Source organism: Glycine soja, chromosome 9 (genome assembly GCF_004193775.1).
Source record: "Glycine soja cultivar W05 chromosome 9, ASM419377v2, whole genome shotgun sequence".
NCBI classification, from domain to species: domain Eukaryota; kingdom Viridiplantae; phylum Streptophyta; class Magnoliopsida; order Fabales; family Fabaceae; genus Glycine; species Glycine soja.
In genome coordinates, this window is record NC_041010.1 from 544,764 (window position 1) to 562,598 (window position 17,835).

Below are 17,835 nucleotides of genomic sequence, written 5' to 3' on the forward strand. Positions count from 1 at the left end.
CTTAAAGTGCTCGATAATAATAAAGAGCCCATGTCTGTAAGCAATCAGGGAATAGTTTCAGAAGAGTGAGTGACAACCCTTTTTGCTCCACAACAAGGTTTTCTCCACAGTAAGGTTTTTTCCCCTCTACAATTCCTTTTTGCTTCTTCTTCTTCTTCTTCCAGATAGGTTTAATTAGTGTGGGCTATTATTTATTTATTTAGTTTAATTTTCATTGCAGGGGCAAGAGGCTGGTTTGGTGTTTGTTTCATTTCACTTTACATGAATACATATACATAGAAGTTTGAAGGGTTTTAGGGATTTGCATGATGCTAGGTTCATTACCTATATTGCCCCTCCCTGCTCCTCCTTCTGATGGAAATCTAGGTCCTCTGCCTGAGTCTCAAGTGATTGATGATAATGAGGAGGAGCAGAACAAATCAAATTCTGCTTCTGTTCCGGCGCCGGCAACAGTTGCCACCCACACCAGAACGATTGGAATTATACATCCGCCTCCGGACATTAGGACCATTGTTGATAAAACCTCCCAGTTCGTGGCCAAGAATGGTCCAGAATTCGAAAAGAGGATTATTGCAAATAACACAGGAAATGTTAAGTTCAATTTCTTGAACTCGTCAGATCCATACCACGCATATTATCAACACAGGTTGTCTGAATTTCGTGCTCAAAATCAGTCTTCAGGGCAGCAGCAACCTGCAGACTCGGCGGCTGTTCCTGAATCCGTCCCGTCTGATAGCAACGGCGTAGTAGCAGCAGCAGCAGCAGCTGCAGAAAAGCCAGATTTTTCTGCCCAGTTTAAACCTGTAAGGAAAGTGCTTGAACCCCCTGAAGCTGAACAGTATACAGTTCGCCTTCCTGAAGGAATTACAGGTGAAGAGCTGGATATTATAAAGCTAACAGCGCAATTCGTGGCTCGAAATGGGAAATCTTTTTTGACAGGGTTGACCAGTAGGGAAGTTAATAATCCACAGTTCCATTTTCTGAAACCGACCCACAGCATGTTTACGTTTTTTACTTCCCTCGCGGATGCCTATTCGAAGGTTTTGATGCCACCAAAGGGTTTGATGGAGAAGCTAAAGAATAGCGTGTCTGATATGACTACTGTCCTTGAAAGGTGTGTGAATAGGCTGGAGTGGGATCGTTCTCAAGAGCAAGCTAGGCAAAAGGCTGAGGATGAGATAGAGCAGGAAAGAATACAAATGGCTATGATTGATTGGCATGATTTTGTGGTGGTTGAAACAATAGATTTTGCTGATGATGAGGACCAAGAGTTACCTCCTCCAATGACTATTGAGGAGGTTATAAGGAGAAGCAAGGTGACAGCCATGGAAGAAGAAGATATTGTTGAGCCTGGAAAGGAGGTCGAAATGGAAATGGATGAGGAAGAGGCCCAACTTGTTGAGGAGGGCATGAGAGCTGCTAGTTTGGAAGACCGTGATGACAGGAAGCAGAATGAAGTCAGGGTTACTGAAGACCCTGAACCACCAATGAGAATTGTTAAGAACTGGAAGAGACCAGAGGAGAGGATTTCTGCAGAAAGAGATTCCACCAAGTTTGTTGTTTCTCCTATCACTGGTGAGTTAATTCCTATTAGCGAGATGTCAGAACATATGCGGATTTCTCTCATTGATCCTAAGTACAAAGAACAAAAAGAAAGAATGTTTGCCAAAATTCGAGAGACAACTTTGGCTGCGGATGATGAAATTTCAAGAAACATTGTTGGACTTGCTCGGACCCGTCCTGATATATTTGGTACTACGGAAGAAGAGGTCTCCAATGCTGTTAAGGCAGAAATTGAGAAGATAAATGATGAGCAACCAAAGCAGGTTATATGGGATGGTCACACTGGTAGCATTGGGCGTACGGCAAACCAAGCCATGTCCCAAAATATTGGAAACGAGGATCAAAATGATGCTTCTAATAATGAAGCCAGGAACTTTCTGGGTCCTGCTGCACCTCCTCCAAGACCTGGTATGCCTTCAGTTCGTCCTCTTCCACCACCACCTGGACTGGCATTGAATCTTCCCCGTGTTCCTGTCCAATATTCTGCTCCCCATAGTGGTGCCCTTCCAATGCCTCCACCAAGACCCATGATGCCATCTATTCGGCCTGCTCCTCCTCCTCCAATGCCGATGAATACTGGACAGCAGTCAGTTATGGCTGGCCAACCACCCCCAATGCATCCATCAATTCCTATGAATAACCAAGGAATTCCCATACCCCCACCTCCGGGATCTCACTTCACTCATGTTCCAGTTCCACGACCTTTTGTTCCTCTTTCTGTTCCGCAATCAGTCATGCCTATGATGCATCCACCACCTTTGCCTCAAGGAGTGCCACCACCACTGCCACCAGAGGAGGCTCCTCCCCCACTCCCAGAAGAACCAGAACCAAAGAGGCAGAAACTTGATGATTCTGCTCTGATCCCTGAAGATCAATTTCTGGCTCAACATCCTGTATGGACCAACCTAGTTAACAATCATTATTTTGTTAAATGTATATATAGCATTATATTTATTGTCAGTGCTATTTTTGTCCATCCTAACTGGCATTTTTGTTTTCATGACTGTAGGGGCCTGTTCGCATCAGTGTATCTGTTCCTAATGTTGATGAAGGAAATCTCAAGGGACAAGTTCTGGAAATTACAGTGCAATCTTTGTCTGAAACTGTTGGTAGTCTGAAGGAAAAAATTGCTGGGGAGATCCAGCTCCCTGCTAATAAGCAGAAATTGAGTGGAAAGCCTGGCTTTCTCAAGGATAATATGTCACTCGCCCATTACAATGTTGGTGGAGGTGAAACACTTACCCTCTCTTTAAGAGAGCGTGGTGGTAGAAAGAGATGAGCATATTGCTTTCATTTCCGTTCAAGAAGGTTGTTGTAATCTTTGCCTTATTACAAGGCATATAGTATTGATAGCTACATGATGTTATTTCCTGAATTTTATGTGAGTACATTAGATTTATTGTATTGTGAGACATCTTGAGGTATTTACTGCTGTCATGAAGACTGATGTTAATTCTGGAATACAGATTTTGGCACCTTGGCGCTTCTCTCTTGAGGGGAATGGGAAGCACTAGTAGTGGTTCCTTTATCTAAACTGATCAATTCAAATTATTTGCATCACTGATTTTTGCTTACTTTTGAATTTCAGTTGATTCATTGCAAAGTTACTGATTTGTTTTTAATTGGAGCTCCTTTGCTGTCAGGAAGGGATCATTTACAAATCAAGTTTTTTTTTTTTTCATTTTCAGTGTTCTAGCAATAATCAATGTGGAGTGATGATTTAGGGTTTTCTTTTTCTAGTGTTTAGGTTTTGTCTTATGTTGGATATGTTCGTACAAGAACACAGTTGGACAGTTGGTTAGAAAGCCGTTTGTTGCTGAGCATATGCACCTTTAACCAGTGTATTTTGTTTGGGTTGTAGTCACAAGGTTATTTTATTGATGTCCTTAACCTAGATTATTTCTGGTAATGGTTGGGATGGTTGTTGTTTTTGATTCTGCTGTTTTGTCACAACAGAAATTCTACTTGGACTTGTGGGAAAGGCTTTGCAGCTTAGCCTGATGTGTTTTTGAATGGCACGAGGCAGGTAGAATGGTCAATGATATTTTCTGCGATGTTAAAATCCCTATATTGAGATCTTTCACTTTTTTTCTTTTAAAATTTGTGCTGATGGCAGTTTGTGCCTGCCAGTTTATTGCAGAATGGACCAGGCTTGGTATTTTAGAGAAGGCACTGGTTCTCGTGTTCATCTTATGAAACTTATTTGCAGCTGATCTTGATTAACATTACTTGTTATGTTATGTCCTATTCTGCTATAGTTGATTAGACTTTGTGCTTTTATTTAATTTGTTGTGCCTTTGTTTCTTCCCTCTCTTTTTTCTTCATTGGCCTGAATCTTTGCGTTTTTCCCCCTTGCCAGTGTGTGTGAGATTGTTAGTATGACTTATCGGAGCCCTTTGTTTGACTCTTGACAGATTCACAAGATTGAGATTGGTTAGTTTGCCAGCTTCAATGGTTCATTATTTCATTTTTGTTCAGGAGGTTACTTGTGTTAACAGGGAACATCAACATTGATGGCTGAAGATATTGAATGACATTTGTTTCAATTAGGTGTAGTTTGATCGCCAGATTGAAGGTTCATTTATCATAGGACTGGATAATAAGATGACCGTTGTTAATTGTAATCGGGCATTTATTTTAGATTAATTGCTGCGTCCAAACATTGTCTACAAAGAAGTTCAAAATTTAGCTCTTGCTAAGTTAAAATTCGTATGCTCCATGAGCTCATTCTCTTGACAAAAATGAAGTTTTACAATGTTAATGTTCTGTTGGTGAACCTCCTGATTTGTATATTCACGAATTATGGACAAGGAGGAGAATAAAACACACCATTTTGTATCATATATTTCTGAATTAGGTTTAAGCTTTGCATTAAAAACTATTTATTTTAGTTCATATTCATATATATGAGTAACAATTTGTGTTGACACTTTTTGTTTAGCAGTGACTTGTTGCATAAAATATGTGAAGGACCAAATGGGCATCAATTTAATCGTTTTAATCTTGCTGCGTCAAATGCTTGGATATTTGTGTCATGTAACTCAGTTAGCTATAGATTCTTTAACTCTGCCACCAAATCAAAACTGATAATATAAGGTGGCACTTGGTATGTCCATTTTCTATTTTCATTTTAAGTGAAAATAGAAAATGGAAAATAGTTGTGAAAATATGTTTGTTTGACTTTTTGAAATATTTTCAAAATGAGGCTAAAAACTGAAAAGGATAATTTATCGTTTCTGGTGTTTTGAAAGAAAAAGAAAACAAGTGAAAACGCGTTGGCAGTGTACGTAATTATAATCCGTGTTTCTTTCTTTCTTTTCCGTGATAGGTCGTAATCTCTCTCTGTCTCTTCTCTTTCGCTCTCATTTCACCGTCGCAATACTCCTCCTTCACCACCGCCACATACACTTCACCCCCGCCGATGACGACAACAAGGCACCAGACCGGACAACCACTGTTTGTTCCCGTCTAACACTGCCACCTTCGACGCGCCGATAGAAAACCCCACGGCAAGTCCTGCACGACATTGGTTGTATGTTGAATACAACCACCTCTCCCCAAATTTTGAAGTTCACTGCAAAGTTTGTTGATTTGCAGGCAATTCGTAGTGAAAATGAAGAATTTGCAACTTGTGTTCGATAAAAGGCCTCAACGAGATCTTACGTGGAACATAATGATTTTTCATTTGTTAAAAAAGGGATGAGGTGGGTGGTGCTTATAATTTGTTTTTCTTGTTGCCAGAAGAAATTTGATTTCATGAACACCAATGAATTCTGGGTTCGTTCAATGTGGGGAGGCAAGGTTTGAAGCTTATGATGTGACCGCAATGGCCATTACTCCAGCTTTTGGTGATTTGGGAGGCTTTGAGCTTTTTGAAACATCATGGATTCAACAATTTAAATTATAAATGTGTTTACTTATAAATTATTTATTAAGAAACATATAAATATATTTGTATTATTCAAAATTTTATATAAAAGTTATTTCATAAACTTATTGAAAATGGTTAAATCATTATTTGAAAACAGAAAATAAGGAATAAACCAAACATATTTTCTAAATGTTGAAAATGTGAAAATGAAAATTCTTTTTAGAAAATAAAAAAAAATCCGATCAAACCAAACATCCCTAAAAATTGCCAATTTTTTGTTCTAAATATTGTTAAATGACTAGAAATTTAAAAATGAAAATGCTTTTGTCACACAGTCGTTTTAGCGGTGATGCATGACAAAAACATTATGTGATTGAAAGGATACAACAAGCCCTGCCAGTGAATGAAGTACCAACACAACTCGTTATTCGCAGTCTTCCTTATCTTATTTAAGAAACACTTCTAAACTTTGTAATCTCAGTACTTTCTAATTTAGGGTTAATAAAAATTAGTTGATAGTTGATAAAAGATGGTTTGTTTTTACCTATTGTCATATATAGAGGAGAAGTTTACGACTAGGAGGAAGGTGTTGATGAACAAAAAGAAAAGAAGCGAATAGAGAAGGGAGAGGAGAAGTAGGAGGAAGAAGAAAAGAGAGATAAGGACTAAAAGTCTAATATATAAAAAAGTTGCTTGTACAAGAACTAAATAAATAATTTCTAATTGTAGGACTAAAACATAAAGACGGCAAGTATAGGACTGAAACATAAAAATAGTGCAAGTATGAAGACTAAAAATGTAAAGTGCAATACATGTTATAGTCACATTATAAACCAAAACAGAACTAAAAGTTGTTGCATAGGAATTAAGACAAATTATTTTCTTGTGTAAAGACTAAAAGTTAAAGTTTGTCCGGCTATAGATATAAAATGAGTAACTTGATCTAATTTTTGTTTATGTACAAGGATTGCACTGAGTTTAAGACTTATGACTTTATGTGCATTATCTAAAGTCTTAGGAGACGTTTGTTTTAAGATATGAAACAAGATTTCCGGGAATATGAATTTTGAAATGTCACATTCTCATATTTGGTACAAATTTTATAAAAATATTTTTAGAAATGTAAAATACACATAATCGTCATGCTTCTTATTCTGATGGAGAAGGATGAGCACGTTAAATTTGCATGGAAATAGAAGTTATTTTCTACAATAACTATCTATCCTATCCCCACTTCACTGTTCCACATTTATTTTATTTTAAGTCGTAATTAATTAAATTTTAATCTTTTCCCTAAAATTACAATGGCCAAACAATCATGTTTATGAGAATAATATATCCTTAGTTTGATCGATTAGTGGATTTGTTGTCCGTTGTTAAAATTCCGTTCACTTGACAGGTCATTATTTTGTCACATGGAAAGAGACCTTTATAAGTTGTTTATGTTCATCTTTATTTCCAATACAAGTTATTGGTATCGTTGCAGGATATGTCAAATACGAAGTGTGGTAGGTAACCCAGTTTATTAATATCTGCTTCAGATTGACAAATTAGTTTACCATATTTTGATCTAGTTACTTCATCAAGTCACAAATTAAGGGTGTATTTTCATGGAGGGTTGATAAGCACAAAGAGAACTATTTTTGAAAGAGTATTCTTATCAGGAAAGCTCTTCATTATAATTTGAAAACATTGTTGTTTTTCTATTCTTGCAGTCAATCGGTATCACTATTAATATCTATCTTGCAACTTCATTTGTGTGTGATCATTAAATGGATGAAATCTCACGAACTGATGCTGTGTGGTTCTGTTTTAATAAAACTTCATTTGTTGCAGGCTGCGGAGGGAAGAGCTTGCCAACTTCCTGCCGACTGTTGGCACATTCTAAGATAAAATTCACAATAAAAGAAATATTTTGAATATGTATATTATAATTTGAGCTTACAGTGAACAATTTAAATTGTAAGATGAATTTATTTTTAAATATTAATAATTCCTTTGTAGATTTTTTTTTTGAAAGGTAACTCCTTTATAGATGAACATAAGAAAAGAGGGTAAATTAAAAGAGATAGATAAACTTGACTATGAATTATGTAGATAATGATAAAAAAAAAATAATAGTTTAAAATAGTTGAGAAAAAAAAATTGACTAATTAGGAAAGTAACGTGAAATGCACATTAAAAGAGAGATAAAAAAAGAACTTTAAAATGTCTAATTAAAAGAATGAAGAAAGTGAGAACTCTAGCCTCTAAATTGTGTATTCTAAATTTCTTATATGTAAGGAATATTGAGAGTAGATATCCCTGAACACTATGACTGGAAATTGATGAAAAATAAAAGATATTTTAACCTTTGACGCCCAAGACCGTTCTGCTTGCTGACAAACATCTCTAATGTCTCTTCCAGACATACTGAAACAAATAAGAGCCGTTGAACTGGAATGGAGAGACAAAAAATAGAGCAAAACATCTTTTAAGACGTGCAAAACAATTTAAAAGTGACTAACTTAATCGGAGCATGTTGAGGTTAGGAAAAGGCTCATGAATGGTTACATAAACTAATCTTGAAGAATACATACGATGCTAAATAAGAACTAGCAAGCTGAAAATAAGTCATTGTAAGCTCTTTACTATAAAATAAAACTTCTAAAACTCTAGCACACAATCAATTTCTATAGACAAAAGGTATATAACATGCCATTCTGTGTATCTTAAACAGTAACCAACAAGATTAAACTGTCGCAACAAGACTGACAATATTCTACGTGTAGCTTCATGCATTTCATTGTCACGAGCAGCAGCAAAAGAATCAATCTGTATCGCTCGAAAGAAATAACACAAACATTATGTAAATAAGTTTTACAGAAAATCAATGAGAGGCACATGGCAACTCCTTATCAATATTTCTCATTTGGTTACCTCATCCAGAAATATAATAGCACCATTAGGAAGAGTGTTCGCAAGCGATAACACTTTCCCTAGAAGACGTTCACTTTTACCGTAGAACTCAGACATTATTGCCTCAAGTGGAACATATAGCAAACGGACACCCTGCCAAATCAAGTTCGTCGATTTCAGTTCACCGCATATTTGAGTGCAAAATACAAAATTCTACTTGATTTACCCCACATAATTTATGCTATATTGCAGACATGCAAGAACCAATAAATTATATTAAACCCCACTCAAAACCAGAAGCATCGTTATTCAAGCAAGCATACAAAGTTACAGAATTGCCTTTTATGTTGCTCTATCGAAAGGCACTTTAAACATGAGCTCAGAAACGACACCTCCCAAACCGAAGATGGAGGTCATACCTCAAAATCTTAGCTGGCAAGCCAGCTCTTTCACCGTGCCCCAAAAATTAAGGGTATTTACATAGTAATTCTATTTCAATCATGAAAAGATAATTGTCACAGTCACCCACCCACCAGTTCCTCCCCCTTGCAAGCAGAGGCAAATTGTAAAGGCAATTGTAAATATTGAAATGATAAATTCCCCATTTGAAGCACCTAGACTTCATCATTATTCACGGTGACCAACTGACCACAATAACATTCTTAAAGCATAGCTCTGGAACATATAAAGTAAAAAATTGTCGGGCCAAGAGTGGAAGATACAGAAAATCACAATCTGAAAGCTTACAGAACAGCCACACAAACCAAACTATGTAAAACATATACACAAAGAGAGAATTAAGGATATATAGTAAGACTAATCACCAATTAGTCAATACATCAAGCAGTTTTCCCCATGAAAAACACAAACCAAACTATGTAAAACATATACACAAAGAGAGAATTAAGGATATATAGTAAGACTAATCACCAATTAGTCAATACATCAAGCAGTTTTCCCCATGAAAAACACAAGATCCTGTAGAATAAAAGGAAGGTAGAGATATGAAGAGTGGATAATTTTATTCTGAATAATATGTTTTTTATAGGCAAACATTACATCAAATTATCATAAAAGAGAGAAACCAAACAGTTGTAACATATATTCTAATACTAAATATGATTATTAGCCATTAAAAGAGCACTATAAAAAACATCATATTATTCAGAATAAAATTATCCACTCTTCATATCTCTATCTTCCTTTTATTCTAAAGTGGTATAGAGCTTGGTTAAGAGAAAGGCAGCAATCCAAGGGAGTGAGAGAGACAGTAGTCCAAAAGTGAGAAAAAAAAAAAGGAGAGAAAGAGAGAAGAAAACAATTGTCTCACCAATATCTTCTAAAAATTTTATTCAACCAGTCATTTCACGTTTTGATAGTCATTATGATCATTGGAGCATGTTGATGGAGAATCTCTTGCGATCCAAGAAGTTCTGGCAGGTTGTTGCAGATGGTGTGGTAACACCAAGTGATGACGTAACTCTTACAAAGACACAACAAAAAGAGTATGAAGTGATGAAATTGAAAGACTTAAAAGCCAAAAATTATTTGTTTCAAGCCATTGATCATTCTATCCTTGAAACTATTCTTTGCAAAGATACTTCCAAGGACATTTGGGATTAAATGAAGAAAAAATATCATGGCCCTCACGAGTGAAACGTGCTCAACTTCAAGCGTTGAGAAGAGACTTTCAAGTCCTTCAAATGAAAGAAGAGGAGTTAGTAACTGATTATTGTTCAAGAACCATGGGTATTGTTAACAACATGCGATTTCATGATGAGGAAATGACTGACACAGCCATTGTAGAAAAAATTCTATGCTCATTAACACCAAAATTTGATTATGTTGTATGCTCAATTGAAGTTGTCTGCATTTAAGAAGCTAAGGAATTTGTTTGGAGTCTGCATGCTTAATGAATCTCATTCCCTTAGAATATGTTTTTCTTTTGATGGAGTAAGGGTAAGTTGCCAAGCAACTCTCCTGTGGACAGGTCACAAGAAACATTGAGGATTTTAACTAAATTGAGTGCATCTGTACTGTAAAGGATAAAAACTTAATGCATCATAAGCCATAAGCATGCCTGCTAAGCGCTAGTATTCCCTAAATTACGGAAATTGAGAATGAAGTACCTGTCCCAAGCTCGTAATAACATGTCTGAACCACCACCTTGGCCTTCAGCTTTTGTTCCATCCAAGATGTGCAGTAAGATTTGCGAAAGTTGCGAAACTTCACAACCTGGAGGAATTTGAAACTCAATACTGACCTATAATTGTAATTACACCATCAGATATAGTTTGAATTTCATTGCACCATAAAAGCTAGAACATAGTAATTGTGAATTATATGTCTTTATTTTTAAGAGTTGGGTCCAATAATAAAATTGTGCGTGAGTAAAAATATATATTATTAATTTGTGAATAATATAGAATTATTTTAATTTTAATTACTTAAATAAATTTTACTGGTTATTTTTATTTTAGTTCTCTTAAAATGAATTTTCTTACTGCACTTTTAAAATAGTTTTATTTTATTTGTTCAAATTCTGATTAAAAGAAATGTTCACATTTAAGGTTGGATCTACCTTATTAGAATTGTTTTTAATTCTTTGAAAAAATAAAATATTGTTTATGAATAAAATTATATGTGAGAGAAAAAAAACTATTTACATTCCCATTATATTATTTTCAATTTCTAACATCAAAAAGTCATTATTGTTAAATGATTACATAACTAACAAAATTTAAGATCTTTCATTTTTATAATTATTTTAAAATTGTATTTTAAATAATTATAGTAATTAATTAGAAATGTAAAAAAATATTAAAAAAAACAAACTATCTAATGATTAACAAGTCATAGATCAAAACTAAATATTTGACTATTTGTAATTATTTAGTAGGTTTATAAGGCCCAAAGTTATAGGACCTTTGTTGGGCCCAGTATTGTAAAGTCCATGCAGATAACATGGAAAACTGCTCATTTCTTTGATCGCTTCTGGCTATATATATATATATATATATATATTTTAATCCGGCTATAACTTATAACGACAGTAGAAACAAAACCATGAAATACTACAACTTTCAAAACAAAAACAAAAACTCTTTAAACTACAGACTCGTATTGAAACCATGTTTAAACGAAAAGATTGAATGAAAAAATGACGAAGACAATGGTAGAGTTTGGGACCTTGCAAGATGGTTTTATATTACGGGCCACATGCACTTTGCCTCAAAAGTGTCGTTGCTTCCTCAAATTGTTATTTTTAAGTTTTCAGCACTTCGAGTTCGTTCAGTTTACACGTGAGTCTTAGCTTCCCTTGCTAAGCCAAGAACCAAAGATTTGAAGCTTTGAATCTGGACGAGGGCTCTGAGGACAAATAAAGAAAATCTATACCTCCGACACTATACTTGTCCAATCCAATATCCAATGAACTTACAAACTAAATATGTATGCCCATGTGTGTTTGAAGCTCCTACTTATGTGATAAATACGCACTGATTAAAATAGAGTTTATTTTATACAACAAAAAAATTGTGATTTCATCTTTTAAAACGTTGGAAAAACCGTATATAGGTTTTGTCAAAAAAGCTACTTTCGGCACCTGACCTCGATTTTATTTATACTCTCGATATTTATAAGTTATTATAAAATTTAATTAATTCAAATTAAGCTTGATAAATTTGTGTTCTAGAAAAATAGACGCAAGCAATAAAATCCAATTAAATACAGGAAAAGAAAAAGAGTCGAAAAATTGGTTGGTAAAACAGTGAATTCCTTCCATTAAAAAAATCAGCCAAAGGAAAATGAGTTGTTTTAGCCTTTGACTATTTAAGAATTAGTGAAATTGGTGTCTCGAATGTGAATTTCGATAATTTTTTAGTGTTAGTTAAATAGAAAGGTCAACTGGATGTGAATGTGGATAAGATCAATTCGACTTTGTAGTATTAGTTGAATGTGTGAATAGCTAATTCAAAAACTAAAAATGATTTCTCCTGATTCTATAAGCTTTTTTTCTTCTTCAAATAACGTGGGAAAAAATGTTTTCTTGTCAAAAGAAAGAACAACAATGTACTTTTTGTACAATAAAGTGACATTATCCTCTTCTACACATTGATAGTACAAGAAAAGGAAGATAAATGAGAAGTTTTCTCTTATTAAAGTGACTAATTGGTGAAAGACATTTAATGTTGCATTTAATACCTAACAAACACTTCTCTTTGTTGAAGACGAAAGATAAAGAAAGACGCCATAAAATCCTTATTGATAATCTTTTAAGGGATGTTTATAAATAACAAAGTGCTTAGAGCTAAGAGAAAAACTTTTGATAAGCTTATTATCTTGTATCAAGACATTATCTTCTCTAAATGGTAAAACTCTGAGTGGACAGGACTTACACAAAAACTTGTACTTTTGTTTGTAAGATAAACAATTTGTGAGTTCTACCTTATTTTTTTCTTAGTGGAAAGGTTGAAGCTTGAGGACTTTGTGTTCAAAGAATACCCAGTGTTTTGCTTGGAGAAACAAGTCAAAAAATACTCAATTGTTAAGCTTGAAAAGACTTGTTGAAAAGAAAAGAATACTTGTAACCTAATTCTGGTTATCTTGGTGTAAACTCAAAAATTGAATGTTGTCTTAAGGTGGAGATGAACTACTATAAAAAATATTTATGTTTTGATCTCTTTATTTGTCTATCTTATTTTATGTTTTAAGACTATGTTTTTCTCTAAAATGTACTTATTTTATAAGTCTTAAACATTATGTTCAAAAGGCTCTTTCAGAACATTTACTAAAGCACATTTTTTTAAAACAAATCATTTTGTATTATGTTAAAATATAATTCAATCTAATGATAGGGTATTAATGATAAGGTACAAATAATCAATTTATATTTAATAGATTAAAATATATTTTTCGTCCTTATAAATATTAAAAAGTTTGAAATTTGTCCCTTTGGTATCTTTTTCATCCTTGTAAAATTAAAATGTGTTGTTTTTTTGGTCTAAAACTAGGTTTGGACGAATTTGAGCTTACGTGACATTTTAAAACTTAAATTATAGACTAAAATATATTTTTCGTTCGTATAAATATTAAAATGTTCAAAATTTATCTTTGTAAAATTTTGAGTCTTTTTTTCATTTTAAAAAATTAATTGAAATCTGATACTTTTTTGCTCGGACGTAAGTTTGGGTATCCGAACCTAGTGTAACTCTTTCATTGGTTTTATTAATAGTTATGAGAGTGGTGATTTCTGGGGGTTAAAAACTATCACAAAATGCAAAAATCCCCCCCCCCCCTCCCCCCGAATTTTTTTTGTAAATCCCTCTTTTTAAATAATTTTTTATCTTATTTTAAAATGTTTTGTTCAACTGTAATGGACAACGCCACCTTATTGACCATGTCATCTTCTTCTTCTTTGAATTCCCCTTCCTTCCGAAAACTTAACACCTCCACTCTCAAACTCAATGTTACGAATATTAATTCCAATGTTCATCGAAATCAAACATCGCTGACAAACTCAACAATCCAACTTTTGAATTCACCTCCCTCTTGAATTAGCTTGGTGGACAAAGAAGATGAAGAAAGTTAGGAAATAAGGATTTTCAAATTTGTGGGCTTTTTTATGCATTTGTGGCCGTTTTTAACCCCAAAAATCATCCACTCTTATAGCTATCAATTGAATTAATGAAAGAGTGACACGTAGGTTCAGATACCTATACCCGGACCTATGTCCGGGTTAAAAAGTAACAAATTTTAATTTTTTGAAAACGAAAAAAAGACTCAAAATTTTATAGGGACAAATTTTGAACATTTCGATATTTAAAGGGAGAAAAACATACTTTAGCCTATAATTTAAATTTTAAAAAATGCATCATAAGCTCAAATTCATTCAAGCCTGACTCCGGATAAAAAAAATAACATAATTCAATTTTACAAGGATGAAAAATATATCAAAAAATTTTAGGAATAAATTTTAAAATTTTTAATATTTATAAGGACAAAAAATATATTTTAAGAATTTTAATAATAAAATGTTACAAATACCTCAAATCATCTTATATAAAATATATATTATTCGTCTGTCTCTCCTTTTGACTTTGACTCAAATTGACTTATAGCTGACATCCTAATATATTGAACCACAAAGAAATGTCATTAAAAAACCAATTTATTTCCAATACACCACAAGGTACCGGTGTGTGTTCACCATCTTTTGGGCACGCAAAGAAGTAACAAACAATGAGAGATAACATAACAATTTTCAAACTAATTAGCATTCGCTTTCGTAAGTTGAGAGTAAAATTGCAACTAGCACGTTGGGATCTCAAAAATTTATGCGGTTAAGGATGACAGTGAGGAACAAACAAATAGTAAAATATAAAACATGTTGTCCTATTACAAAGACATATATGTTATGTTTATATATATAAAAAAAGACATATATGTTACTAAAAGAAATAAAATATCCACTTATCGAAAAAAGAAATACAATATCCAATCCAATATTATATAAACCAAAAAAACTCAATAATACTTCTTTCGCATTCAGAAGCTGAAAATGAAATTAGAACCATTAGTATCCTAGGATTCTCATTTTATGCGGTTAAGGAGGAAAGAGAGGGCAAGTGAAAAAAATGTCGTATTATACAACTGCAAAAACAAATAGTAGTATATTTCTAAAAGAAATAAAAAATCCAATCCAATATTATAATAAACAAGAAGTGTTCTGGATATTGAAACTCATTGCAGTAATTACACATTTAAAATTAAGTTTAATTCAAAGTATTAAGCAATTTTTTTTATTAAAAAGTATTTTTCTATTATTTATTATCCGAAAAGAATCACATTATTTTAAATCATTTTTATTATAATCAATTTTGTAAAATCACTTTAATCTAAAATGAGTTATTTCTCACGGTTAATCCCATGTAATTATTTTTTCACAGGAAGCCTTTTCATAAAACTACCCTTCTTGAACTTGAATACCAGGTTTAATTTGTTTTAGCAACAATAATATCTTTTTTTTTCCTTAATGAAAGTAGTTGATATAAACCACTTGTATCTCTTAATCAATAACAAAGGTTTAATATTGGGTTTAAGAAGTCCTGGTTGGAGGTAGTAGTATTTTTCTCCCAAGTCCCAAATGAGGAAAAAAAAGAATTACTTAGACATTAAATAAAAATTTAAAATACTTCTTGATTATAAAATAAAAATGTTTTTTTTAAGGTACTGTTTCAGCAACGATGTGAAAGGCAACTAAATGCGCAACTATCCCACTTATGCCATACCATGTAGTATGACAGCAAAGAAACAGAAGTAGTTGCTGACACAACTGTAAAGAGCATTCATTTCTTTCAACAATCAATAACTATGCCCTTTAGTAAAAGCTCTCTGATGTCTCAACAGAACTATTATTAAAAAACTCTTTCTCAACAAACACCTCACTTTCCTTGCGATCCAATTAACCTACAAAATTCGAATTTTAAATAAATTTGAAATTACATTTTTCAAAATTAACTTTCCTCTTTCATCAAATCATCGTCGGCATTTTAACACACACCATACACCTCGGTTGCTATTCATCATAAATTTTTATTCTGTTCTCATGATGCACTAAAACATTACATAAAAAAAGCAAAGGAGAAATTAAGAACAGCAAAAAGTTCCACATGGAAAGTCCGAACCGAACTTAAATAATAATATAATATTAAACAATAAATACATTCTGATAAAGCAGTTCAGATTACACGAGGAGGAGCACAAAGGAAAAAAAGAAAAAGATACCATTTACGAGCTATGACATGAACGAATCTAGTTTCAAGTCCTAATCTCTGTAAGTCAGAAAGAGATACCTTTTTGGTTACATACAAAGTCACAAAATAAAAAGTGAAACTGTAGCTTTCCGTATACAAAAATCTAAACCCTCCAACAACAAAAAAAAAGTTAAGAATAATTATACAAGAAGTTAAAAAAAGTAACACTAGTGAGAAGTTACTGCGCATTTTTTGGTGAAGAGGTTGCGCAGGTTAAAAATATTGCCCCCACTTCCTCCATCATTGCCGCCACTGTTATTATTATTAGTATTATTGTTATTACTGTTACAGTTGATGACGGCGGCGGCGCTGCCGCTAACTCCGACGGCGCTGTTCTCGTCGCTTCTGCAGCTCAAGTGGTGTCTGTAGCCAATGCACATGGGAACGTTCAGATTCAAAACCCTGGCGGTTCCTCCGCCGGCAGCAACTTTGCTCCGGCGAGTTTTGGGCTTCTGAGGAGGCTCGTTGGAGTTCTTCCGGCGAACCTGCCAGACCGGGCTGCTCCGGCCCACGTGGACTCCGGCGCGGCCCGGACTGCTGGGCCACTTTCTGGACTTTGACTCGCCGGCGGAGTTGCTCCGGGAACACGGCGCGCTGTTCACCTTCCGGGTCACCGGAGCTCCGGCGAACAGTTTGGGTCGGGTCCCCGCATTTCCCGCGGACCTGCTTCGCGAGAAGGGCCATATGTTGATGTTCAATTCGGCGGAACTCGCTCCGCTTCCGCTTCCACTTTTTCTCTCTTTCTTCTTCACTTTCTCTTTTTCTTCGTTGTTGTTCTCTGCGTTTTTCTTATCACTCTTTTTGAAAATGTCCTTCCACCGCTTCGAGGATGAGAGCGCGGTGGTGGAGGTAGATTCGGTTATGCTCGGCGAATGTTCGGGTTCGGGTTCCGGGTCGGGTTCTTGGATCGGAGTTATAAAGTTGGAGGCTTGGGGAGGGTCTGGTTTGTTAGGGAGGAGATGGAGAGGGAGGAGGACGCCGTCGACGAAGAGTTCGTCGGCGGAGAGAAGATTCGGTTGAGGGAAAGAAGGGTTTCGGAGCATCCAGAACTCAAATTCGGGTGAATTGCAGCAATTAGTTATATTTGGTGGTTCCATCATGGGTGAGAGTTTTTGTGTTTTGTGGAATTGAAGTTAGAAGAAGGGTGTTGTGTGTGGTTTTTATGGCGTTTTGTAGCGGTGGGTGAGAGAAGGTTCTTTGTTAGATGTGAGAGCGTGGAGAGAAAAGGACCCAACTGAAGGCATTAAAAGAAAGAAAGAAAGAGGAATGAATATGGGATGGAAAAGGGATACCATAGATTTTAAGGGAGGGGGTCCATTGAGGTGGAAGGACCATGTGCCATACAATTTGGTGTTTGGCAAAAAGATAATTTGTGGAGTTTGTTGGAGGGGAAACCATGTGTATAGATAATCACCTCCTTATGCACCTTTATTATCTGCCTTTCTTCGCCAATCACCAAGGAAAACAATAGACAATGGTGGATATGTGTGTGGGGGTGTGCACATGCCATCTTCCCTAATGCGGTTTATCTTCTCATTCTAAATTAATTACCATTGTTTACTGTACTAGGAATGAAATACACGATTATATTCAACATATAACAATTGATTGATTTTACACTCAATGGATATTGTTTAATTGATAACACAAGTTTGAATTTTTTCTTTATGATTGAACACAAAATTAATT

At 34.6% G+C, this 17,835-nt stretch overlaps 2 protein-coding genes and 1 long non-coding RNA gene across 7 annotated transcripts; 1 reads left to right on the forward strand and 2 right to left on the reverse strand.

Moving 5' to 3' along the window:
• Window positions 1-4,262, forward strand: LOC114366947 (probable splicing factor 3A subunit 1). 5 transcript variants are annotated; one of them, XR_003657092.1, is made up of 5 exons: window positions 1-109; window positions 221-2,456; window positions 2,573-3,431; window positions 3,520-3,589; window positions 3,978-4,262. XR_003657092.1 is itself a non-coding variant. In XM_028323992.1 (3 exons), exons 2-3 carry the CDS (start codon window positions 306-308, stop codon window positions 2,840-2,842), a joined length of 2,421 nt encoding a protein of 806 aa, XP_028179793.1. In that variant the 5' UTR covers window positions 1-109; window positions 221-305; the 3' UTR covers window positions 2,843-4,262. The 5 variants fall into 5 exon arrangements, 2 of the variants coding, with proteins under 2 accessions (XP_028179793.1, XP_028179794.1); XR_003657091.1 differs by having other exon boundaries at window positions 2,573-3,589; XR_003657090.1 differs by having other exon boundaries at window positions 3,520-4,262.
• Window positions 4,263-7,977: 3,715 nt separating this feature from the next.
• LOC114425739 lies at window positions 7,978-10,582 on the reverse strand. Its single transcript, XR_003669274.1, has 4 exons — window positions 10,462-10,582; window positions 9,663-10,029; window positions 8,354-8,485; window positions 7,978-8,248 (listed from the first exon to the last, which is right to left on the reverse strand). It is a non-coding gene; the product is annotated as an uncharacterized LOC114425739 (long non-coding RNA).
• Window positions 10,583-15,996: 5,414 nt separating this feature from the next.
• On the reverse strand, window positions 15,997-17,534 carry LOC114366872. Its single transcript, XM_028323893.1, has one exon. The coding sequence runs from the start codon at window positions 17,244-17,246 to the stop codon at window positions 16,314-16,316; it is 933 nt and encodes a 310-aa protein (XP_028179694.1). The 5' UTR covers window positions 17,247-17,534; the 3' UTR covers window positions 15,997-16,313.
• Window positions 17,535-17,835: the final 301 nt, after the last annotated feature.